At 43.9% G+C, this 25,858-nt stretch overlaps 7 protein-coding genes across 7 annotated transcripts; 4 read left to right on the forward strand and 3 right to left on the reverse strand.

The window, feature by feature from the left end:
- Positions 1 to 2,949: 2,949 nt before the first annotated feature.
- AOL_s00176g72 (uncharacterized protein) lies at positions 2,950 to 4,331 on the reverse strand (the record flags this gene model as incomplete). The annotated part of the gene is made up of 2 exons (XM_011128207.1): positions 2,950 to 3,520; positions 3,616 to 4,331. 2 exons carry the CDS (start codon positions 4,329 to 4,331, stop codon positions 2,950 to 2,952), a joined length of 1,287 nt encoding a protein of 428 aa, XP_011126509.1.
- A 1,314-nt stretch (positions 4,332 to 5,645) lies between these two features.
- On the forward strand, positions 5,646 to 6,778 carry AOL_s00176g73 (uncharacterized protein; the record flags this gene model as incomplete). The annotated part of the gene is made up of 3 exons (XM_011128208.1): positions 5,646 to 5,876; positions 5,951 to 6,446; positions 6,522 to 6,778. 3 exons carry the CDS (start codon positions 5,646 to 5,648, stop codon positions 6,776 to 6,778), a joined length of 984 nt encoding a protein of 327 aa, XP_011126510.1.
- Positions 6,779 to 10,022: 3,244 nt separating this feature from the next.
- On the reverse strand, positions 10,023 to 11,622 carry AOL_s00176g74 (uncharacterized protein; the record flags this gene model as incomplete). Its single annotated transcript, XM_011128209.1, has 2 exons — positions 10,023 to 10,858; positions 10,908 to 11,622. The coding sequence occupies 2 exons, from the start codon at positions 11,620 to 11,622 to the stop codon at positions 10,023 to 10,025; spliced, it is 1,551 nt and encodes a 516-aa protein (XP_011126511.1).
- An 886-nt stretch (positions 11,623 to 12,508) lies between these two features.
- AOL_s00176g75 (uncharacterized protein) lies at positions 12,509 to 13,293 on the forward strand (the record flags this gene model as incomplete). The annotated part of the gene is made up of 2 exons (XM_011128210.1): positions 12,509 to 12,663; positions 12,750 to 13,293. The coding sequence occupies 2 exons, from the start codon at positions 12,509 to 12,511 to the stop codon at positions 13,291 to 13,293; spliced, it is 699 nt and encodes a 232-aa protein (XP_011126512.1).
- A 1,784-nt stretch (positions 13,294 to 15,077) lies between these two features.
- On the forward strand, positions 15,078 to 16,437 carry AOL_s00176g76 (uncharacterized protein; the record flags this gene model as incomplete). Its single annotated transcript, XM_011128211.1, has 2 exons — positions 15,078 to 15,534; positions 15,608 to 16,437. 2 exons carry the CDS (start codon positions 15,078 to 15,080, stop codon positions 16,435 to 16,437), a joined length of 1,287 nt encoding a protein of 428 aa, XP_011126513.1.
- Positions 16,438 to 17,881: 1,444 nt separating this feature from the next.
- Positions 17,882 to 19,862, forward strand: AOL_s00176g77 (uncharacterized protein; the record flags this gene model as incomplete). Its single annotated transcript, XM_011128212.1, has 3 exons — positions 17,882 to 17,946; positions 18,012 to 18,548; positions 18,632 to 19,862. 3 exons carry the CDS (start codon positions 17,882 to 17,884, stop codon positions 19,860 to 19,862), a joined length of 1,833 nt encoding a protein of 610 aa, XP_011126514.1.
- A 1,197-nt stretch (positions 19,863 to 21,059) lies between these two features.
- AOL_s00176g78 (uncharacterized protein) lies at positions 21,060 to 21,784 on the reverse strand (the record flags this gene model as incomplete). Its single annotated transcript, XM_011128213.1, has 4 exons — positions 21,060 to 21,115; positions 21,189 to 21,253; positions 21,325 to 21,547; positions 21,607 to 21,784. 4 exons carry the CDS (start codon positions 21,782 to 21,784, stop codon positions 21,060 to 21,062), a joined length of 522 nt encoding a protein of 173 aa, XP_011126515.1.
- Between the last annotated feature and the right edge of the window lie 4,074 nt (positions 21,785 to 25,858).

Genomic DNA, 25,858 nt, shown 5'->3' on the forward strand with positions numbered 1-25,858 from the left:
AGTGCTCGTGCCAATGATGGGGATGCATTAGAATGAGCTGCAAGGGGAGGGCACGAGGGCGTGGTCCGGTTGTTATTGGAAAATGGTGCTCGTGCCAACGATGGGGATGCATTAGAATGGGCCGCAAGGGAAGGGCACGAGGGCGTCGTCCGGCTGCTGCTGTTGGGGGGAGGTGCCAGTCTCGAAGAGCAAGATAATAATAAAAGGTCATCGGATGCTATCCGGAATGGGTATGATGGTCTGGTCCTGCTGTCATCGGGGAATGGTGCTAATATCGAGAGTCGGGATTTACATGACAAGTTGAGGCTGGAAACCATTGTTCAATGGAGACATTGGGGTGTTTTCCAACTATTATTCCAGTCCCTAACAGAGGATAATATCGCGATACTACTCAAGGCAGTTAAAACCATGCCGAGGGTTACTCTCTTGAGATTTACCCGAAGATATGGGAAGCGCCTATTATTAGCAGCATGCGAGTACAAGAACCCTTCCGTCGTCCTGCTATTGCTCGAGAATGGCGTTAAGATCGAGTCAAAGGGCGGTCGCGGCAGGTCGCTGTCATGGGTGGCCGCTCAGTATAAAAACGAGTATATAGCCCAAGCACTAATCGAGAAAAGAGCTAGAACTAGGGAAAATAGCAGGGGTAGTAAGCCGCCAGTCGGAGTAGCCGGATCGGAGGAAAACCTTGATATTGCTCTGATTATGTTGGAGGGTGCCGTCAGGGTCGGGAATGAGGTTGTTGTCCACCAGGTACTTGAAGGCCTCGCCGCGGATATGGACCAAACAATGTTTGAATATATTGTGGGCTCTAGAAGTGTTACCAACGCTAGGGCGTTCTTAAAGGCCGTGGAGGGCGGGCCTAACGCCCTCCTTAAGGTGCTCCTCAGGGAGAAGTTCGGTACAAAGCTACTACAAGCAGCAGCTCGTCATGGGCATGAAGCCATAGTCCAGTTACTACTTGAGAAGGGAGCTAGCTTTGATCTGGAGGCCGATGGAGATTACAACAATAAATCACCACTCTGGGCCGCTGTTCATAACGGACATGAACCCGTGGTTCTGATGTTACTTAATCATCTCGACTCAAGGAGGTGTGACGAGGCACTGCTATTGGTCAGTGTTTAACAATGGACATGATACTTTAATTCATACTGACAAGTCACAGGCACAGGCAGACGGCTGCGGTAAAACTCGGGCTGAATCTCAATCATGCCCCCCTCAGCTCTTAGAGCACGCCGTTAAGTACGGACACCCAAATGTGGTCCGACTACTGCTCGGGAAAGTCGACAGTAAGATCCTGGAGTGGAGTCGTACAGCCTTATTGCCCATAGCCGCGAAATACGGAAGTGTAGGTGTAGCCGAAATCTTAATCGAGAACCAGGCCGATATTGAATCGGGAGCTGGCGATAGTGAATCACCACTTCTGGAGGCTGCTCAAAATGGGTATGTGGAGCTAGTCCGACTTCTGCTTGAGAAGGGGGCCAACATTGAGTCAACATCCAAAAAATCTGGTGGATCGCCACTTTGGGCGGCAGTAAGGAATGGATACAGATTGACAGCTCAATTATTGTTAGAGAAGGGAGCCAATATTCAATTCAGGAATGAGGTTGGCTACTCATTGCTCTGGGCAGCGAAGCAGAGCAAGAATCGGGCTCTAGTCTGGCTGTTGCTTGAGAAGGGTATGGATTCGACCGACCCGGGTGATGACGGTGATGAGGATAGTGAATATTAATACGTCTCAGACCTTGAATGCTATTAATTTAAGTACCCGGAGCTTAAATACAATAGTGTATATAATACCCTCACGCGGGAAGCTTATTGATACCGAAAATGACGCTTCAACCACTCAACTGGCTTAAATATCCGCTGCCGCAACATCCGGCTACATTAAAACAAGATGGATATATGTATACAGAGATACAAATATAGCTTACTACCCAATTTCAGCCTATTTCATTTATATACCTTTCAGGTCTGGGTACGAGACATTTTATACACATACAATAGCCAATTTGTTTTCGATTTAGACATAGAATATTCTTAATTAAAAAATTAAACCTGCGAGGTATTGGTACTATAGTTGGGCTAAACTAGCACCAAGTTATCTCATTTGTATATGTTGAATCTGAAAGCTTCAACTCATTATTTAGAAACGCTTATAGCTATTTCGGAAAGTCCCATGTTATTCCCAACTTTCTTAGTTAATAGCTTAGGGAATCTAAGACCTAACTTTGCGAATTTTAAAAATACCCCCAGATTGTTGTCTCGATAGTACGAGCATTTTACGCATTCTCCCAAGGTCACCAGAGTTTTTAGTTTTTTTTTAAAAAAAAAGGCGACCTAGGTTTGAAGGCTCGACGTCATCCGTCTTCAAATTTAAAGACGATCTAGCTACCCTCTTGACACGCGCACAACCCCTAGATTTCCCCTACATATTGCCTATGTTGGACCCGAGATAATACTAGCGGGACTTCTATAGCTGCACATGTGTTACGACTTATTATTAGAGTTTAGCAAGTCCTCCGAACTGTTTTAAAGGCAATTTTGCGAAATATTTTATTATACTTAATGCCCCATAATTATATAAGCGCTCAATTATATGTAAGCTGGCTTACGGTTGCAGCGCTAGCACGCGATCGAGTTTACACAACAGTCGCTTATAGTTCTTTGCCTGTTTCCTGATAATTTTCAAGCTCATTCCTAAGTTAACAGATAATTTTTAGTACAGATGTAGTTAGCATAATGCGTCTTAGGGTCTTTAACCGTTTGTAAGTCGATAATCAACCAGGATATAAATCAAGATACAATTGATTTTGGAGGTTGTCGTTAAAGTAGTTGTTACTTTAAGTAGGTAGAGACCTAGGGGTATAGGGCCCAATTTCCCGTTCGAGGTGTATACGAAGTATATTCTAACATACTATTTTAGATATCACAGACTATGAGGCATAATCTTTATCTCCCAACTTCAGTCCTATCAGCCGATAACCTTCCAAACACGGGACCAATAGTTCGAATAGGCCACCCCCATTCCCTATCATCATATGTTCCATAGAACCCCACAATAGCCCATCCATCCGGCGCCGTTACTGTAAGACTAGGTTTCATATCAACTCCGTCTATACTAATCTTCCGTTCTTTCCCTTTCGATGTTCGAATTTTGACATCCCTGATCTCCCGATCTTTAAGCTTGTCACAAAATTCAATTTGATAACCCACGATGTACTCATCGATATCGAATGGGATTTCTCGTTTGACAAATAGGTGCTGTTGATTAGTTTTGACGCGATTGTCGAAGTGGAGGGGTGTTTGGTTAGACCAAAGAAATTCATAGGCGTCGAAAAAGGTGGTTGGGGGGGTGTAGGCATAGAGGGTTAGGGCGGTCATGCTGCTGATTGGGAAACGGTTATTTGGTAGGTGGGAGAGGTCGTTGAAGTGTTTTTGTAAGTAAGTGTATTGGACTTTAGGACTGCATTGGCCGACGACGTATAGGATAGGGAAGGAGTCGAACACGGGGGGTGGGGATCTATGAATATTGTTTGGATTAATTTAGTGTTCATGTTTTTCAGGTATATGAAGTTAGGTCTTCGGTGCAATTGCCATAATCAAGGGAATACTAACTCCTTTTCAGGCTTGACATCTGGTGTTTTCTTCTTTTCTGGCAGCGGGGTAGTCTTGTTCGGACTACCTCCCTGAATTTCATCCTTCCTTGCCTTCTCCTCACTATCATACTTCTTCAACCAGTTCACCACATCCTCTCTTTTCGCCTCGACAATGGATTGATAACACTTCACCTTCTCCTCCAAAACTCTTTCCCTAACTTCCTCTCTCGCTCCAAACAATAGGAAACACTTTTCTATAAACCCTTTCACTTCATCTGCCCCCAAACCATCAAGAGACCCAACCAGCCTGGCCAAATGTCCTACTCCCTTTTCATACTCCTCAACAGTTTGATCCCTTTGTTGAACACTAAAGTAATCTTTCAAAATATCTATCTCCCATTTCGCTCCTAATGCTTCCTTTTTAACAAGGTCTTGAAACGATTCCCAGCTTTGAGTTTGGATTAAAGACGCGCTGTCGGTGACCCACCAGGTGTAAAGATCGCTTGTGGAGGGCGTTTGAAGGATTGCATCACCCGTGATTTCAACTTTGAGAGAGTCTGAGATATACTCCGGGTGTTGCTTAAAGGCGTAATTGCACCGACGGACCCAGTTTATGAAGATGGGGATTGTGAGAGGGCCGGCGAAGTCGGGGACTTTCGGTCGATTTGCCATATGGGGGTGTTTTTTTTCCTCCTTCATAAATGGCGGGGACTCTTCGATTGGTCTGTGGGACATGCTAGTGATATAGCTCGATGCGAAGTCGAATGGAAGAATAGAATGTGGAGAAGTATACGATTGAAAAATTAAATATGCTGCAAATTCCGGGTTTATGTAGGTTTAAGAGTGCACGTATGCGGAGTAGAACCACGAAGAGCACATGATGCAGAAGAGGGGTAACAGTAAACTACATTCACGGCCAATAGACTGTTGACTGTTGAGTATTATGTACATGCACTATTCGGCAAGTTCCTGCAGTCTCAACACTCAACGGCAGGCTGAGACCTCAAGTTCCTGAAATTGCGTTGTTACTGACAAAATGCAACAAATGCTCGTTTCAAATATAATATGATCGATTCTAATTCAGTCTCGTAACCAAACTGTACTGTAAAAGCGAAGTTCCCAATCAAGTCATTGTTCTTTGAAGAAATGATATCACTAGCATAATTGTGGAGAGTGACTTTATGGAATGGCTAATGCAGTCGAAATGCATTGCTATCGTCCCTTCAGATAGATATATATACCAGTTCGTATAACGTTTATAGCATATGCATACCCACTAGCATTGTAACTCTGGAATTCTACTCGCATGCATAAGGCCCGGACTATAAAACCGAAGATGTGGAATTTGAATTCGTAAATTTAGGGAAACCTTTTGATTAAGAATATTGTGGTAATTGTAGTATCTACCTAGTTAGCCATAAGATGAAGGCAATAGCCCTCACCCATAGCCCACGTGGTAGATATCGTCGATCGCCCTGCGATGCTTTGCTAAATTAAGAACTAGGATACGCTAGTTTTCGAACAAAATGACCGTTCTATAGCTTCTTAGCCCATTTATACAAGTTTCTATTTTAGCTTGTGGATGCTAAGATCGGACTTGATTAAGGACTATCTTTTGATATCGCCAAATTTAAACATTAGAACTAACCAACCATCATCATAAACCACAATGGGGTACCAATATATTCATATGATCGATCTAACGATATTACGTTCTAGAAATATAGCGCTCTCCTGATTCCTAGGTTTAGGGCTCATGCTGCGTAATAGGCAAATATAATATAGCTACCGCGCTTTTACAATACGCCTGCTTGATAAAGAACGTATATATTTCTACCTATATGGTCATATACACAAACGTCGCAGCCAAGTATCACCAATACACCCTCGGTCATTTTTTCTTTCATCTCCACCTCCCCGCCATCATCTTACCAGCTACCTAAGTATCCTCACAAAACTCTCCCAATCGTCAACATCATCATTACCTTAAACCGGAATACCTAATCCATCAGGATCCATCGGGTTTTCATTATCTATATACTATCCAAAATGCCACTTTTTTCTCTCCCCCTCGAGCTTAAGCTCCATATTCTCGGCGACATCAACTCCGAGATCGACCTTCAATCCCTCATAAACAGCTGTCCTGAATTTCGTGATATTAAAGACACCAAATACTGGCCTGATGTCGAAAAAAAGGTCATCGAGAACGAAACTCGTGAGAACACAACCGCCGAGTTAGTAACACTCTCGAAGCTATTAGAGGTCAAGAAAATCGCAGGGGTACGTAGTTCCCAGCTCTTCATTAATCTACATTGCCATGGGTAAGAATCTTATTTATTTATTATGTACTATAGTACACCGGCTTCGCAAATATCCCAGAAATCGACGAAAAAACTCTAAAATCCGACCTCAAAAACATCGACCTAAAGGTCCTCTGCGACCTCCGCCTCACAATCCGCTGGTGCACTAAGAAATTCTACAAAGCCTACATGAAAGCAACAGCCCCAGATAGCCCCCCTCTAACCTTCCCACCTCCACTTACCACCATCAAAGAACTAGACGATGCAGTCTGCTACCTCTGGTTGATCCTGGAAGCGAACAGTGATCCAAAGAGCACATATCCCTGCATGTTGAGAGCCCCAATTCTCGATTGGCAAGTCTATAGAGCTGCACAGGAGCTTTATGACGGTGCTGTTACGCATAGGTTTGGATATATGCATCTAGTTATTGATGATAAGTTGGTGAAGTTGGGAAAGGCTTGTAAGAAAGAGTTGTTGAAGAAGTTCGGAAACATATTGGATTTTGCAACGGAGAAAGATAAGAGATCCTTTTTCTACTGGCTTGACACTTGTAAGTTCTAATTCCATCCCATCTATTCATTTTTTATTTTCTTTTGATTCAATTGATACCTAATCCGGAGAATAGTCACGAAATGGGGTTTCCCAAAAACCATCCTCTTGGGTGCAAAAATCGAGCGTCTCAAAACTCTCTTGTCAGTTCCCATGAGAGAGCGTATCAAGTTAGTAGAGGATATCTATCGCTTTGCTGTTATTCTCGATGACCGTCATGGTCTTCTTTCTCGCAGCACCCGACAGAGGAGGCAAGAATGGTTGATCAGTTGGTTCGCTGACCAGACAAAGGATTGCGATATACGCTGTTACGCGAGGAGCATGGCCGGATAGTACTGGGCCTTACCTTAAGTATATACCTTAGTAACTAGTGGAGATAAGTCTATAAGATATATATGACACACACGCGAAGGAATGTCTTCGCTAGATCATTCGTGGGTATAGAAGGTTGTTGTACTTTAATAAATTAAAAGTTTTATATGATGCGGTAGCTTAGTTAACTTGCACGGTAGTAGTGGTGGAGGCGGAACCCAGTAGTTGTGCTGTGGGGTTCGGAATTCGGGTGGCTGCTGGGGCATTGTCGGTTAATCCCGTTGGTTACCAAGATTGGACGAGATTCGGTGGGTTCCTGACTAGGAAAGTCCTCGCTTCTTTGTCCTGGTTACCAGGGTTTTCTTGGCCCGATTCCGATCGATTCATTAATATTTTCAGCCTCACTTTAAATTTCGCCATGGCATGGCAATGCAGGTGCTCTACACGACCTTTTTACTTGTATTTGCCGGCCTAAGCTAGTCCGTACTGGAACACTATGCTTACTCTCTACTAAGCAACTGCCTGCTCTCCGTGTCTCTCAAAAAACCCTCAGTCTCCATCCCATTCATCTTCGAATTCCATGCCTTCTCTTGATCTTAACACATAGCTCCCTTAATGCAATGCAATGGCCCCAAACACCCTCCAACTAGCGTGTGCGACCACACCACTTATCACAATCACAATCCTCTCCCTCCCCACAACCTCCCTAATCCGCCAAATTCTATACCCACTCCCAGCACTCCTATTCCTCCAAACGCTTATCTCACCTCCAAAATTCCCATCATCAGATATCGAAGCTATCCAAGAGGCATTCAAACTCGGTACCTTATACGCCAGCTTCGGATTCGCGTTTTGTCACTATTTGTACGCTTATGGGTATAACACTCCCAAGTACTTTTACAAACTCAAACGAATCAACAAAAGCAATAATGATGAAAATGGTGACGTTAGCGACACGAAAGAAAAAGTGGAAGAATTCGAAAGAGAGGCGTATCCAGAAAATAGCTCGTGGGGAAGGGTTAAATGGTCTTTATCGTTAATAACGGCATTACGCGGTATCGGATGGAATTTTCAAATCTCCAGTCTTCCGGCAACAAAATATCCTTCCTCGAAGGGAGCTTGTATACGACAAACTGCGGTTACTATCATTCTAGCTCACATATCATGGCTCGCGGCCGGTGCCATCTGTGGGTTTATAGCACGAATACTCCGAGATCCGGAGTTCGCTGGAAGATACTCGTTGTTACACAGTTTATTTGGGAATGTGTTGGTTCAGATGGCGGTTGTTAGTGGTGCTTGGGGGATAAGGAATATCGCGTTTACGGTGCTGCTGTCTTCTTATTTGAAAATTATATTTGTGGGGTTGGAGGTCGGAGGTGGGTGGGGGGATATTAAGCAGTGGCCGAGGATGTTTGGATATTTTGAGGATTGTTGGAGTGTAAAGTCGGTTTGGGGGAAGGTGTGGCATCAGTCTATTCGGAAGGTTGGTATTCTTTATCATATGCTTTCTTGTTTCAGGGCTATTGCTAATTATGAGGGGTGATATAGTGTATACAAGTACCTGGGGATAAAATAGCAGATATGGTATTCGGTACCGAGCCGAAGTCATTGCCGTATCCTATACAACTACTCCGTCGGGTTTTCCTTTTATTCTCCGCATTTTCAATATCCGGTTTCATCCACGCATCGGGTTCATACTTCATCGTTGTCGGTACGGATTACACCCAACCACCTGGTAAAAATCCACCATGGTATTATACCTTTCTTTTCTTCATATCCCAGGCTTTCTTTATTATAGTTGAAGAAGTTGTCTTTTGGACCCTTGGGGTGTCTAATACTGGGGCAGAGGTTAAAAAGAGTAAAACCAGGTGGCTCTTCGGGATCGGGTATACTACTTTGTGGTTTATTTGGTGTACGCCGGTGTTATGGGCTGATCCGGAGAGTAGAGTCGTGGGGTTTATGCCGCTGGGGGTGGAAGGGGAAGGGTATGCGCATGTTTTTGATAGGATTGATAGGTTCTGATATACTCATGATGAGTCGGTGATATTAAAAATAATCTAAAGAGTAGGATTTAATGGTAGGGATATCGATGGCTGTTAATGTGTATTTCTAGATAGTTTAGTAATTTCTAGAGTAGAATTATATCCGGTTATGGTTCTTTCGCTGGCTACGATAAAAGTTCTTCCATCGGGGAGGGTCACATGACCATTTTGACTGCTCAAATGTATTATGTGATGCGACTATACTACTGGATAGTCGATCTGCTCATATACCTACATACAACAAGCTGACGCTTCCATAACCAAAAATTTTCTTATCAAAAGCGAAGACTGGCCGAACTCGCCCCGTTATGTCTCTAGACCAAGACTGGCTATAACTTGATGCCTTACAACGAATTTAGTCTTGTCCGTCTGCACTAGGCTAGTCTATAGATCAGACCAATACTCGTTTAAATTTATTTGAGCAGAAACGGACAGATAAACTAGGTCAATAGGGGACCTATGTACTGCAATGCGACTAACTATCAATTTCACTATGAGAAAAAGTCTTTCTCTCCCTGTTAGTACTTCCATGTCTCTCCCACCCGTCTGTATGTGAAAACCTCATATTGCATTTTTGCAGATACGAAATGATTTCTATCAGTAAAGACGCTGAGCTAACTCTTCATTGCATTAGTTAAGCTCGAGGCATGCGCATATGCAAAGACAGAACTATGATCATGTCAAAAAAATAAATACATATTATTAAGTGGATTAAATTCGTGTAAACAGCCCTCCTGGTCGTACATGTACTATAAGATATCGATGGGGCTTTATATAGCATATCCCCGGTATAGTAATCTATAGCCTTGCGCGCTGTGATCCGTTGAAAATGGCGAGGGCATCGATCACTAGCCTTCGAGGTACTTTCGAATCAAACAAAAAAAAAGATTCCAAGTCAGTTATGACAATGAAAATTGTCACATGACTGGAGAAATATGATTTATATTTGAGTGACCGGGGGGTACGGGGTATGAGGGTGGTCGCAGTGTTACTTCAAGGGGCATTATGATTTAGACCCCCCGGTGAAGGTAGATAGATAGAAGTACTTGCAGGTCTGCACTATAGAAAATGTTATATAGGAATAACGACTAAAAGTCTAGCTACTAGGTAGTAGTCAAAAGATGTCTCAGGATCTCATGCAAAGAGGTCTCAAAAGGTTTCTGGGTCGCCGAATAGCATAACTCCCGCCTTTCTCCTTTTTTCATCCCATTTCTCCTTTTTTTCTAGAAGTTCTCTTCCCGAAGCTCCTTCTCTTCTTGTTTTTTAAGCTTGACAGCTGCCTCTATAACAACTCTTTCCCTTTCAGAGTCATACTCCGAACCTTCCTCGTATTCTGTAGATATAAATTCATCCCCGCCTGCCCCAAAATCTTCACTAGCCATCGTATTCTTCTTCAGCTCTTCTAAATCTTCGGGGTCCCACCAAGCAGTTCCATGACCATTCAGATAGGAAAATTCTTTTGGATGATTGTCCAGATTCCTTTCTTTATCGTTCACCCATTCATACTCCCCATTCCACGCCTGTCCACCAGAGCCTTCACCGATCCTGGTAATTATAAACCCCCGCACAAATTTGAAGCCAAAAGCTGATCTAATAATCCTTAGCTCTTTATAATATCCCTGAGTAAGTTTTTCTGCCATGACGTTTTCTAGGTATCCTATCGGAAGAAACAGTAAAGCAAGGCATTTGAGTTTTGGCAGATTGGGAAGCGCGGAAGGCCAGACATAACTAGCTGTACCCCCCGAGCGTTGTCCTAGTGTGATCAAAGAGATTAGATTTGGGAAATAGATTTGGAGTTGTGGTAGGAATTCTAGATATTCGTCTTCGTTTCTTGGAGATGAAAGGGTTAGGGCCTTGATAGTTGGGTGTATTGGTTGATATAGTACTGGATTCTTGTAGATTCGAGGAAAGTCGTTTGTGGGCCCCAAGATATCGTTAGAACTTGTTCCAGAGGTTTCTGGGGAGGGGACTTCCAAGACCATGATTTTGGAACAATGCAGCAAAAGGAACCAAAACGAATATTCGTAATTTGGAACCATCAATTTCAGGTACAGTAGACCTTTTGGCAGCAGCAATTTTTTTTTTCAATGATAGCTTTGTGAGAGTACTATTCGGTACCCAATAACGACCTAGAGCGGAATACCCAGATCCCCTCTCTTGTTCTGTATTCCTTCTGAAACCATCACGTTGGCGAATTTCTTGTTGTGTATGACCGAGACCCGCTTCTTCTATAATACCGAAATCGCCATGTATTATGCCACGTTCTATGTATCCGTCGCCACCCTGGTACCCTCTCAGCATTTTTGTCCTCGTGGTCATGTGTTCAACATCATCTTGATGCTTGCTATAGTATCCTTGGGGATACAAGTCGCTAAGAACATCTTTCCAACTAAAATTCAGGTTCTGGATCTTATTGTAGTAAGGCAGTGCAGATAATGAAGAAAGGGCTTTGACGTATACTGTTTTTTCTAGACCAAAGCATTTCCTGATCCTTAATATGATCGTAGTGACAGACGAGAAGTTTGACAGTAATGGTATTAAAAGAGATAGATCCTCCACTGTAGGGAGGTCAAAGGTAATACGAGTATAGAAACCTAGGAACTGAGCAAAAAATTCGTTCTCTTTGAATATTTTGAGGGTAGTTGGGATGTATTCGTTGTCAACATCAATTTTTATGGTATCAATATTGCGGAATGGGAATATCGTGGAGTAGAATGACTTGGAGCAGGCTGAAAGCTGTGTCTTTTCCAAACTATTGAGGTTTTTGAGAATTTCTAGGAATAGTTCGGTGGGTAGGTCCATAAACCCGCAGGATTGTGACATTTTTTGGTTCGTTGTTCGGTTATGTTAAGTGCCTTCGCTAGCTGGGCCAGAACTTATCGAGCCGAGTTTTGACGATGTGGACATGGACAGGAGCGCTATAGCTACAAAGTAAGTATTTATATGTCCACATAGAATACTCTATTCCCGTGATCAATTCTTGTAAAATGCGTCATCCCTTATGACTGCTCTCGCGCCATAAAACCGACCAGGATTACCTTCAAAAGGAAAATAAAACATCTAAAACAAAAAAAGAATCATCATCATTATTGGAACACGGCACTTTTAGCGCGTTTTTTCCGATACCGGGAATCGAACCCGGGGCTGTCCGGACCATCTTAAGTATACACAAAGTAGACTTTGAAAGCGGACGATGTTAACCACTACACCATATCGGATGAGGTGATGTGCGTATTTTGACGGGTGGTTTGGGTGCGTTTGATAGGATGAGTGTGGAACCGTGACTTTTTGTGAACCTGTATGCCAGTGCCAACATACAATTGATTGAGTTGGCACTGATGCTGATGCTTCCGAATTCTCAATGCTCTCGTATTAGATGTTAGCGATAGCTTCGTCTCGTATTAAGAACTTTGATCTTATTGTCGAATTGCGTTTCCTAGAGTAGGCCGTGTTGATTGATGAAAGATGTGAAGTACCATAGAGACTGGGCTACAGCTATGCATGGCTCTGGATAAAGCGACCGGTTGGTATGTCGATGCGGGTATGCACAACGCTGGCCGACCACCCGGGCGAAGACCGATGGCGCACGTGACTTCCACGAAAAGACTCACCACAACCCCGCCAAAATCCGAAACCCGTTCTTTCATTCGCATTCATCTACAACATCAATCGTTTGGAGTCAAAAATCTACAACATATTTTCTACAACCATGGGTGGTAAACCAAAGGCAGAGAACCCCAAAAAGGCCGCCGGCAATGCCCGGAAAGCCGAGGCCGCTGCTGGGAAGCAGGCTAAAGCTGATGCTGTCAAGTCTGCAAAGGAAGATGCTGAGTGGGCGGAAGGTTCGAAGGATGGTTCGAAGAAGTATGGTTTTTTCTTCCCATTCACCGTTTTCTCGTAACACATCATAACACTGTATTGGTATCTAATTTTTATGACTATGGCGATAGACAAGCAGCCGAAGCCAAAAAGCGTGAAGCCGCCGCCAAAAAGGCCGCCCGAGACGCCGAACTCGCCGAAGAAACTGCCGCCTTGAAGACTACAAAGACAAACCCCAAAGCCGGTGCCAAAGGGAAAGCCGCACCAGCCTCTCGCAGCGGCGGTCTAGACGCTGCTCTAGCAGGTTTCGATGAACCTGGATCGTCAAAATCCGCTGTCCTTAACGCCTCAGGTATTGACAACGCACTCGACGCCCTCTCGCTCACCTCTGGTGCCGCTTCTTCGGCCTCTATCGACCGTCATCCCGAACGTCGCTTCAAAGCTGCGTATGCGGCATATGAAGAACGTAGAATGGCGGAAGGAAAGGCTAATGGAGAATGGGATGGTCTCAGGCAGAATCAAGTCAAAGACAGGATTCGCAAGGAATTCGAGAAGAGTGAAGAGAATCCCTTCAATCAAGCGAGTGTTAGCTTTGATGCTAGCCGAGATGAGGTGAGGGCTGTAAGGGATCGTGAGGCCGGGAAGATCGAGAAGAGATTGGGGGATAGGAGTTAAGGACTGTTTTGGTGTTGTTGTGTACGAGAAAGACTTTACGAAGGATAACGACGTTTGGTGGGCATGTCATGAATGTGAGTACTAACTATTACCTGGTCTTTCGTGATGTCTCAGATAGTAAGCTAACCCGAATTCTCGATAGAGTGTGGACTGAAGCGCCCGTTCCACAGATACTCTAGCCTGTTAAGCTAGCAGTGACGTGCCCTGCATAACAAGCATTACAATCATGATAACGAACTGTCTATTTGCATTCTTTTTGTAACAAAATCAAACAAAAAAATTTGGAAGTTCGTTGATTTGATAAAACTGACGCAAACCTGCTCACTTTAATGTTGTGATCCCTGTTGTGTGGGGGCTCTATCGTGACCTGACATGTGGAGCCTGTGGATATGATGGTTCGACATGTCGACGCAATAATCACATTTTATATCTCCCCTCTTCCTCAGGTTATTCATTTTTGTATGCATGATCCTAAATTCCATCGCCCTAGATCCCGAAACTTGGTGTTTTGTGCTATGCTTCAAGGCAATGATATTTTTATATGTCTGGACAAGCGCTCTTCTTCTTCTGGCTCCCGATCAATCTTTATCACTTATCAAGTTACCTGCCGAACATCACCAGGTCATCAGCTTAGGAACCAAAGTTCCAAACCACAGCGCTTCGCTTTCACCCGTTGTCCGTGTCGACAAACTCCATGACACGAAATCGTATAATGACCCTCATCTCGAACCCCAAGAACCACATATCAACCTTTCTCAGATGTATCCAATGACTATAATTTCCATACCACCAGGATCGTCTGGTGCGAATAAATCGGTTGACACGCCTCCTGTGCCGCTCTTGGGGCTGCTTGCGATATCTATGTATCTGATGGATTTTTTTATGATGTGAAGCCCACATATACCGTGAAAGCAACATGATGGGTTTAACGTTTTTGGGTTTATGCAAGTTGATTGAATTAGGGTCAATTTGTCCCGTAGGTCGTCGCTATGTCTTTTTGAACAGAATATCAAGTTGAATCAGGTATTAATATTCTACTTCTAGATTTTACTCCTTAATAAGAGTATGGGCTGAGAGTAGGTCACTTGCAAGGCATATTTTCGTGGTATCGAGATACGCGCTATCGCATACCGATATCCTCGATTTCGCGGTTCAAACTAGACAGCCCAAACCAACATCTACCAGCTACTTCGGCAACGCCAACTCCCTACCATTTAATTTCTAGAAACTCGCATTTTCAAAAACACGTCTGCTCAAAAAATAACCCAATCGGATATCAACCGCCATCTTTTGCTCCACAATTTTACTTCGCCCCTGACAAATGTCTACGGGAAATGTTTAACGAAAAGGGAGCGTTGGTGCGGGTGTTTCGCTTAAGAGTCCACATCTGGGAAATTGGCTTATTGCTTGGCTCTGCGCGCAAACTGGTGCTGGGGGATAAAACCATAGAGATGCATATATTAACCGTTAACCACGATTAGTTGAAGATGAATTGTGGATACTTATGTTTTGAGGATGGGCGCATGGAATTCTTCTCTGTTTTCGGTTGTAGGCAGTGAAGGTTAGGGGATATCGATATCGATATATCGTAATGATTCACCTTGGCGAAATTCATTATCAATTGGCATTGGCCGTGTATTTATTCGATTCCTCTCCTCCATGGGTAGGAGTGTGAGGATATCGAGATATCACAGTAGATAATTGTGCATATTGAAATCATTTCTCTACACTCGTTCACAATTTTATTCATATGTTTCACTTATAATTCTGTAGCCCTTCAAACCATGCTATCCGAACACCTCGCCCTCCTGGCCCTCATAGCCCCTCTGGTGTCCGCCCAATGTAGCGGCTACAACTACATCCCCAGTTTCCCCCACTGCGGCATCAACTTCTCCGACGACACATACCTAGAATCCAACCTGATCCCTCTCGATTCCGGTTGTCCCCAAGCCTTCGGTAACAACTACCAAGCCAAAGCCACGTACACAGACTACGAAGGTGTGGTTTCCACCGTTGGGCTGGTAAAACCCGTGACTTCACCGTCTAATCCGATGGAGACGGTGAGGTTTTTGTATAATATACGTTATTCGCATATTTTGGAGGATTCGCCGGTGACGGTGAATTATTATTTTCCGAGGAACACGCTTACGATTTCGGTGCCGGCGTTTACAATTTATAATACGGCGGTTTATACGGATGCTACGTCTACGACTCTTAGTACTGTTGAGAGTGGGACTACTAGTAAGTTGTTCTTCTTGTACAAATTTGCAATTAATCTAGTTGGATTGAACTGACGATAGATAAATTATATCAGCATCAACCTCAACAATACATTCGACATCAACCACAACTACGACAAAGCTCTCAACTATAACTTCCGTCGGTGTAACAGAAACCATAACCCTCAAACCAATCACCAAAACCCGTACGATCACTCACGCCGTAAAGCCAACTACAAAGAAAGTCTTCACCACAAAGAAAATAACCACAACCCTGCCATGCATTCCAAATCCAAAACACCCCCGTCGTCAACTTCATGACACACCAAACCCCAATCTAGATTTAAACCGTAGAGACACAGTCTTCGAATCCAAAACCTATGTAGTCCCAACCTGCGCGAATACCCGTCCCACCACGACTACATTATACACAAACACTGTCGTTTCAATTTCCACCATAACCACCAAACTCACAAAGACAGTATACACCACAAAGATAGACAAAACAGTCACGAGCACATCCACTCTAACGATCTGGAACAGCGCCACCGGTCGAGTCACTGTAACCCCTCCACCCGTCACAATCACCAAAAACGTCAATGCTCCAAGGGTCACAGTAACTACTTCGGTGACCATCAAACTCACGGTCACCAAGTATGCTACAAAGACTTGTTGTAATAAACCACCTCCTCCAAGGTATACGACGAACAAGAGTTGTGTGATTAAACCGCCAAAGACTACGACTAAGAAGGTTGTTAAGACGACGACTAAGAGGGCGCCGGTGGTGTATAAGACTACGACGAAGAAGGCGGTGAAGACTACACCTAAGGCACCGGGGTATAAACCAAAGACTACGGCTAAGCCGAAGCCAAAGACGACGAAGAAGTGTACGAAGAGTGCGGTGAAGACTACGAAGAGGTATTAGGGGTTTTGGGATATTGTTAGGAGGTAGATGTGAGGATATCTTGTTTAATGCAATTATTTGTAATAGCCAAAAAATCAAATATTTATAGTCAATTGCTTCCAAAATACAATTTAGTCGTAGGCTGGACATAAAGAGTGATAATTATCGGTAACTGAGCCTCTGTGCTACCACGATCTACAGACGACCACAGACGACCACAACAGCCCAACACATCTGGTCCGTCCTATGCAAGTAGATCAATTTTGCGTTGTAAACCAAAAAATGCACCCAAGAAAAAATTTTGCATCGCGTAAAACTCAACAACTCGAATTTCGAAGCTTCAAAAAAAGAAGATTTGAATCTACAACAATCAGGATTCGCATATGGTCACCCACTATACTACTGGCTGATCGATAAGAGGCTTATATAAGGCAGAGCGGACGGGATACCTAGTGTTCCTCTTTCTGTGGTCGTAGATATCAGTTATTGATGCTGTGGGGACTATGAAGGTTACTTGGATGGTTGTGATTGGCAGGGAATGACCCGGGAAGAGAATTTTTCCTTGCCAGAGACCAGGGTACTTAGGAAAAAAAACAACAGGTTTGGGGAGTGAAATTTGGGGTGAATGAGGGTTCGAATGGACGGTTAACGGTTGAGAAGTTCGATCGTGAAAGAAGATATGTACAAGGGTGCATTGATATTGGTTATTGGGTACCTGTTTATGAGTGTATGGAATTCAGATAATTTATCATTCGACGATTACATTCTGAATATTTTCATTGAGGATCTTGTTGTTGGTTTCGTCTAATTGTTCTAGGTCAACTATGCGGCTCCGTCTCTTTGTTTCTTGGGAAAGAATAACCGATAGAGAGGTTTTGGGGGAAGCCTGGCATGCATATGGTCGCGAACAATGTTACGAAGCGAGCTAAAGACATCGTAGCAAAATAAATTTATGGGTTTGATTGTATATTTATTACTGTGTTCTTTGATAGTTGCAGCGTACTTATAAAATGAGGCTCACATAATGTTGATACCGAACCTTGGCCTATTGCATGTTTCAAATTATTCTGTAACTCGAGTGTTTTACCTCATTGAATCAATTATAATTGTTCTTATAATTCTTTTGAACATGAGGCACAAAGAATAAAATCACTAAGGCAATTTCGAAACGGTGGTATACAGACAATTATAATGAACTCCAAGAGCCTAGTCAACTATAAAAGGGCTCAGGTGGGCTTACCTTTTTAAGGCCTTAGAGAACATAGATCCAACTGGTAGTGACCCAACGAAGGGCAGAATATTTTGATAATCGCCTCTGCAAAGGCTAGGAAATCTTTGATAATTCTTTAAAAATTTAAGTTTCTTCTCTATTTCACTTATATCTTCATTATCGATATATCTACATATACTATAGATAAGAAACTCTTGAAATTAGCCGTCAAGTATCGACCGACTAACGCCATCAATGGCCCCGGGACGTTCGAAACAGCGATGTCAATCGGTACCACCGAATCGGACATCGAGGAACACGTGGGTTAAAATTTCACAATTTCTACCAAGGCAACCGCTAATACGTTTTGAATAACGAATTTTAGTTTGAACACTCATGTTGGAAGAGTTAGAAATAGACAAGTCTGTCACGAGTCCGAGCCTGATGAAACTGAATTGGAAGAAACTGAATCGGCGAAGTCTGAATTCGAAGAGTCTGGGTCCGGCGGGTCCGAATACGAAGAATCTGGGTCTGATGTCACTATTGACGATGACCTTGATGGAACATGGTTCCCAGTAAGGGAACGCATTATCAGATCCGAAGATCGCGACGTAAATCCCGAAGACGGCGAACAGAGACGCAATTATGAATCAGTCAACGTCCTACTTCTGACCTTTGACTACAATGACTTAGGTCTCGAAAAAGAATCCGCAGGTGTCAAGAATGCTTTTCAAAGGCTAGGTTATTCTGTAACCCCATACCAAATGCCAATGAAAAATACTTGGCCAAAAGTTAAACGCAAATTGAACGGTTTTTTGAGGACTCGCGAAAATCGTTACGAACTACGAATAATCTACTATCATGGGCATGGGTCAACCGTAAAGTACCCGAATACAAACTACCCAAGGCTTTTGTTATCTAGGTATGTTGCTTTAATCGCATTTTATACGACCCCAAAACTCTTAATTGTGCTCAATTAATTCTAATTTGAATGTTCTTTTTAAGTCATAATACACCCAAAAAGGATAATCCAGAGTATCCTCCAATAGTACGCCGCAAACCGCCACCAATAGTGAAGCTTTTTTGGCATGATATTGCGAAAGAAATTGAAAAAGCAGAATGTGACACCCTCGCTATTCTTGACTGCTGCCTTTCAGGAGCAGCAGCTACTACTGAAAAGGAAGAAGAAGAAGAAGACGTCTTCGGCGACTATCGCAGAGAAATGATCACTGCCACTTGCTGGGACGGTATAACATCCGACCAGATGAGCCCAGCTATGTGGACAGTTTTGAACAAAAGCCTACTCAAAAAAGGTGATTCGATATCTATCGCTACACTTGTTCGAAAAATGAACAATAGTTTGGTGAGAATTGGCGCTTCTCAAGCTCATCATTGCACTCTTCAAAGAAACGAGCTTGGTAAGATGGTTCTTCCTCGCCTTAGTAGCAGTGTCCCAATAGACGAACAAAAATTTTACGACAGGTACAGAAGTTTGAATACACCCGGTATACGGCTTCGCAATCGTAAGGCTCTTGTTCTAGGCGGTGATTGTGGAATCGGGCGATCTGTTGCTATAGCTTTCGCTCTAGAAGGAGCGACTGTCACTATTGCGTACTTCGTAGAACGAGAAGAAGACGCACTGTCAACCAAGCTAGAGGCGAAAAGACTCGGAGCCGGTACAATAAAGTTATACCCTTTGACTCGAGGTTACGAGTCGAGCGATATACTCGAAAACTCTCTTTCAGGACTCGGTGGTGATTCCAGCGTCATTGATATCGTAGTCAACAACCTCGGTTATAAAATTAAGGATGACGAGGAAGAGCCGGTGATGATACCAGCTTTAGCATCGGGATTACGGAGCTCGAAGCCAATTAAAGATCACAATGACCTTCCCTCGACCCAAAGTCCCCTCGAACAGAATAACTTCATTACCACTGCCTTAGATCGGATGAACAGTGAGGGTATCATTATCAACACCGTGCCCCTCCAAAACACAACTGATCTGCTTTCAGACAAGGAATATAATGAATCAATCAGTATCACCAAGCACCTGACAGGGTATCAAGCCGTTAGGGAAGATCCAGCTGCTGTAGCGATCTTCCCAGGACCGGATTCTCTGTTGTTGACCAATGAGGAACAAGCACTCAAAGTTTTGAATACCTTTGTATCCGCCGCCTCAACTACTAATAGTGAAAGGAAGGATATAACAGGAAAAGTCTTGGAAATTATTGGATAGACTCTGGATTGAATAATTGGAGTATTAGGGAGAGTTTTATTCGAGTCGGAATATGAAAGCTGTCGGTTGCTGCGGTCGGGTTTGCGGGTCTAAATTTACAGCGTGTTCATGTGGTAGGGGTTCGAAGGTGAACTTTGGGCGATTTGATTTGCATAGTTTAGTTCCTGTGAATTATTCAAAATAATATACTCATATAAAATCATATATACTGACGAAAAAGAGTGTCCAGTTTTCGGTGGGAGAGAAAGCCGTTCTGTCACCGAGAGGCCAAAAAAATATTTAAAGTTGGTAGACTGTGCATAGTCGTACAAGCCTAGTAATTGTCTAAGGCCATGTTACAGAGCTCGATCTCCTTCCGGAACCGCTAAAATTTCTTGTATCACTACGGGAAAAATTGTCATACCGAAAAGCTTAGCCCACATATCGGTTGTTAGAGCGATATCGATAGCTCTAATTTTCGGGACGAATTTTCCCCGGCTCTGCAAACTGAAGCCTAGCCGCCCCAGATCCTTCCCACGAAAATCGTTTTCTATGGATTGGTAGTCGACCCTGGGATCGCTCCTTGATGAATTCGCAGATTGAAGCTAGTAACTACTCCCGTCGATCCTAGTTTAAAAGCGGGAGCCGGCAGATCGGGTTTTCTAGGTAGCCGTGAGCCATCCGCATTACCCGGTTACATCGTCTCCCATTTGGGCACTAGCTCGTAGCCGTCCGCGTATGACGTGCATACACATGTGAATCTGTCCCACCTATATCGCCATTTTGATATGATTGCCACATTTAAATTTTAATTCAATTTTCGAATTCCCGGTCAGTTTGTAAGGCAGGCACTAAAGGAAGCTACGAAGTAGGAGAGGGAGAAAGAGAAGTTTTTTTTTCAGAGGCAGCTGCAATTGACGATTTTATTTTATGCCCGGCCTATTTTTTGTATCTAGCTATTAAAGTCGGCCAACTCTTCTTCACTAGGCAAAAGGGTATAGGAACAGACAGTACTGATACATGCGAACGAATGACTGGAAGTAAGAGAAAAAGGAAACAGGATTACAAGGGGTTTGTGACGACTTCCTCCACCACAGTTTTGAGAGATAGATAGTACATGTGAGTTCCTGGGGTATAAATCTTCAATTGGCCCTGCAAGAAAGGGTATGATGCAGTTCGGCAGGCAAGAACTCAGTGAATGCTTCTGATTATGAGAGTTTACCTTCCAATGATGTCGACGATCAAGTTACCATTGCCGAAAGCAGCGTTGCTACCTATATGGTTGTGAAAAGCCGTGGTTAGTCTTCTGAGCAAAATGCAACAAGAACAAGTAAATGTAGTTCTTACCAGCGACACGGTTGTTGGAGATACAGTTGTTGAGAACCCAGGCACCACCGAGAGCGGCATCACGGCTAAGATGTTACTGTTAGCAAATCTGTGATATTTGACTTTCCGTTTTTCTTTTTGGGAAACAAGAACTTACCAAGAAGAGGAAGCGAAGGCGTTGTTCATGGTGCGGGCATCCCAGGCGCAACCTCCCATCTTACACATTTGGACTCTTCCACGGACTTCGCATCTGTTACCACCGATGCTGTTCAAGTAGTTGTAGCAAGCACGAGCATCGTTAACGGTGCATCGTGGTTCACCCCAGCATCGTGGCTCGTATCGCTTCTGGAGCATGTCTCGTGCAACGATTGCATCGAGCTCTATAGCACAAAGTTAGTATGCTGGAGATAACGTGGTGATACAGAAGATTTTGTCATACCTGGGACAGGCTTGGTCAAGTCGGCGTTGGTGAGACCAAGCTCCTCAACGGTTGGGTAGCCAGGAGCGACCTCGATGAGCTTAGCATAGTCAACTTCTGGAGCTGGGGCTGCGACGGCAGCGCCGAAGAAGCTGAGAGCAGCGGTGATGGCGATGATGTTCTTAGTGATTCCAACCATTTTGATAGAAGAAGGTTTACAAGAGATTGTAAAGGTAGTAGAGAATATATAAGATAGAAGATTGACTGTTTGTTAAGATGTCTCTGAGTGCTGTAGAATGCTTGATGCTGATGATGAAAGAAGAAGACAAAATGATGAATTTGGAGCCCTTTATATACTTTTCTCGAGGCCACTTTTTCATATAAGATCTATCTTCTCCTAATGAGCTTACACAAGTTTAGCTCTGAGCTCCCTGACAAGAAGCGTCAACCTTCAACTTGGTGATAGAGGTCCCTAGCTCGAGCTCTTCGATCATGATTACTCAAATCCCTAGTCCGGCTGTTCATGATGGAGCTTGTAACGATTGATCACCAGTAAGATTTTGGCCTCCGTTGGGGCCTGCAATCTCGGAATTGCGATGGCAATGGAGGCCTGGAGAGGCTCTGTAGACTGATCAACTCTGTAATTGGATTCCGGAATGCGAATAGACTGCTGTCTTTGTGACACGAGGTTACTATGGATCCATGGAACCTGCATGGGGTCTGGGGAAAGCTGTAAGCTTACTGGCTAAGGTATTTCCGTTGGTATCCAAAGACTGTAGCTAAGCCTTGGATTCATCAATCAATACGAGCTCAACGGCTCGGGATGAGTTCGGAGCCCTTTGTCAAGCTACTCCTGGATTGCATGGGCCTTAATGGTATTGTCAAGAGGCTCTGGGACTGGGATATATCTGATTCTACGGGGGAAAAATACCTCCTGACGTTTATATTGCACTCTTCTCTAAGATTACTCTTACTAGTAATACTTATAATCCCAACAAAGGGAGCAAGCTGCCGGTAAAAACACAGTTTATGCAAACATGGAGGACTGTATGTGCGTATGCGCATACGCTGTAATCGGGTTATAATTATGTTTAGGTCACTCGCTGTATTTGTCTATGACGTCCCAAGTAAGTACAAGTATCAAGAGAGCCTAGGGACAAAAAGTCCCTAGCAGACCATGCCATATCAACGTTACCGTTAACCGTTCTAAAGTTTAAAATCCACTCCGATCCTGATTGATACATTATCAATATTGATTAATACCGCGGAAGTACAACAGCCTATCGAAGGAGTTCGGGGTATGCATATACAGGAACCACGGCCGCAGCATTGTTACATCGCATGACCGCATCCACATTCATAAATTTGCGAGAGCATTCCATTCGATGCATATGCGCATTCCCATCCCCGGATAAAGCTTCTTTTCAGCAGATCCTTAGCCTTCTCTGTTCGGTTAAAATTCCGACCAAGCCCTCGCCGGGCTTGGTGGACCCTCGCCTAGCGCCCGTCCTCCCGTCTTACATAGACTTAACCAAATGAAGTGGTTCCGGTGTAACATTAGACTTGGCCCTGCGTCAGGATTTTCTCCGGATCAGACTCGGGCTTATCCGGGCCAATGCTTGACCATCGTGTTTTACACATGCGCATGCTATCCCAGTGAATATCCCAGTGAACTGTAAGAGAAATTCTCCGTTGACAGGGCCCACTTCGTGATACTGGCGTGTTATGCTCCCGTTTATCGATATTAGTGGTTCTGTAGGGCTCTTGGGGTGCTCTTGGAGTGCTCTTGGAATAAGGCCGTCAGATTTTACCTCAAAGTGGAGGCCCGAGCGTATGCTGTGCCACCGAAAAAGGCTACTTGGCTTCCACAATCCAACAGCTGATCCTGGTCATTATTGTGTTGTATAACCCACACTTTCTCTAACGAACCCATACACCTTCCTTATATTGCATAAGATGTAGCGCTGATCCATGAGAATCTTCTGATTGACATCCACACCTTCTTTGCGGGGAGCCAGTCTGAGGCTCTATAATGCGTAAATACCTAGGGCTCTCAAACTTTCATTACAAGATGACATCGAAAATTAATAATCATCAGTCCGCTGATCAGTGCGGCATTGGGCTTTACCAGATCCTTTCAATTCCGAACCCCAACAGCCTTACAGTAGGAACTCATCCTATTCCCTAATAGTATTAATGCCGGCCAAGCTATTTCTAGAAACAATAGCAGCACCGCCCTAGGTGCATTGATTAGTGCGCACCGGGATCCTAATCGTTGGGGCCTCTCCTGTTCCGGATATAGATATGCGGCGCCCGGTTTCGCCGATTGGATCAAAGGCTTCCCTTGGGACTAATATTACTTCCTTCTATTTGAAGAGATATATCGGACATCCGACGTATACCGATAAATCCTTAGTATACATAGATACAGATCGAAATACAAACTTTCCTCCTGTTCAGGTCAATCATAGCCGGCCCTTGCTGCGGATGCTACTGGCTATCGTCATCATCGGCCGAGTCTGGGTACAAGACAAAATCATCACATTCTTTTACGGATCGGGAACCCAGGGGGTTATTGCTGACGTCGAGCTCCCTCCTACCAGGGTCGCAGGGTCATCTCCGCATTTCGGGGCGCTACTGCCAGGTACACCCATCAATCTCATCGTATAGAAACAAGGACTGCAGAAACAACATCGACGCTCGAATCTGCTAAACGTAAAACCCAAGCTTCGCGGATACCGTCTTATGCTTTTGTTGATCTAGGCATGATACTTGGCCATACCTTCAGTGAAAATAATCCCTCATCGTGCGGTCACAGGCTCGGAGATCAACCTGGGAGCAACATCAACGACTGGCTATCTCGAGAGCGCTAAGCAAAGGATCTCACGGATTTTCTAAATGTAGATACTCGCCGACTTTTTCAATTTATTAGCTAATCACAGACCTCAGTTCACCTGAATAGCTCCATTGGGCAGTGCAGGTCCGCAGGGGTGTGTAGAGCCATATATTATGACTAAAAGGTAAATTCTAGACAATCTTCGGACAAAGTCCTAAATCCAATCAACTTTAGACAATAGATACGGTCTCTCCTTGTCAGAAGTCCAGCTTATATTGATAGTTTGTGGAAGGCTCGGCCGTAAGAAAGCAACTAGTTAAGCTCGGGGCGAATCGGCGCCGCCAACATTGGGAAGCTACGTAATATAGCATATTATAACAACTTCATGGCGCCGGCCAGCAATCTTTAAAGCCTCTAATAGGAGGGTGAATCAATAAAAGGATTCCTGTAATGATCTGCCAGACTGCTCCTACAAGCAAAATCCTAGGATATCTGTAGTTCGTCGACATAGCCGAATTTTGAGATCGAAAGTTAAAAAAATTCTACCTAGTAGTGCCGAATCACTTAGGGCACTTCATTCCTTATGATAATAGAAGGCTCTGAGGTAGATTGATACCCCTGGAATAGCCACCAGAAGCTTGGTGCATCAAATTTTAAAACATCGCAGCCTGAAAGGATATGTTGGAGTCCTCTATCGATATCACCGAGGAATGTTAGACACACAAGAAGAACCCCTTTGACCAGATGAGTAATCACCCCCGCTTTGTATAACCTTCCCAAAAGAACGTTAACGGTCCGATTTGGCGAACGGTACCAAAGTGCAATGAGCCTCAATCTCAATCGGCCTCGATTAGATGAGGTGGCTTGGCATGCATATATTGAACAAATGCTGGCCCTAGAATTCTTGTGTTTTGCTGTATCCTACTGACTAATTGATTAGTCTTGAGGCCGGACGCGTCGCACCGATAGACAATTGTCTCGACCATCCAACCAAAGCCTAAAACGTCACGATGTCGGCGGGGCGTCCTTTATCCGCAGTATTTTCTAACCTATTTTCCGATTCTCCGACAAATATTCCTAGTGGAATTTTAAAATTTTTCTTCTCGTATTCGCCGCGTAGACCATTGTCTCGGCAGCAGCCCTCGTCGGAATGCCAATATACTTCAGGAGCTGAAGAATTCGGAGGTAAGATTTTAGTCTAAAGGTTAAGGCTTGGCCTCAAGGCCTGAAGTTAAACTCGACCGGGATGGACAGCCTTGTGTGCGCGCATTTTATAGCAACACAACTTAGCTGGCCACAAGCTTCCAGGCCAGCCTTCTAGCCTATCGATAGCCGATGCCAGATCACTCTTGAAGAAAAAAATGCGAAAAAAACAAAAAAAGGAAAGAAGAATGCCAAAAGGAAGGGATCCTCGAAGGCTTGGCTAAACTTTCTTTT

The sequence above is a fragment of the Orbilia oligospora genome (assembly GCF_000225545.1).
Source record: "Orbilia oligospora ATCC 24927 unplaced genomic scaffold scaffold00176, whole genome shotgun sequence".
In the NCBI taxonomy this organism is placed as follows: domain Eukaryota; kingdom Fungi; phylum Ascomycota; class Orbiliomycetes; order Orbiliales; family Orbiliaceae; genus Orbilia; species Orbilia oligospora.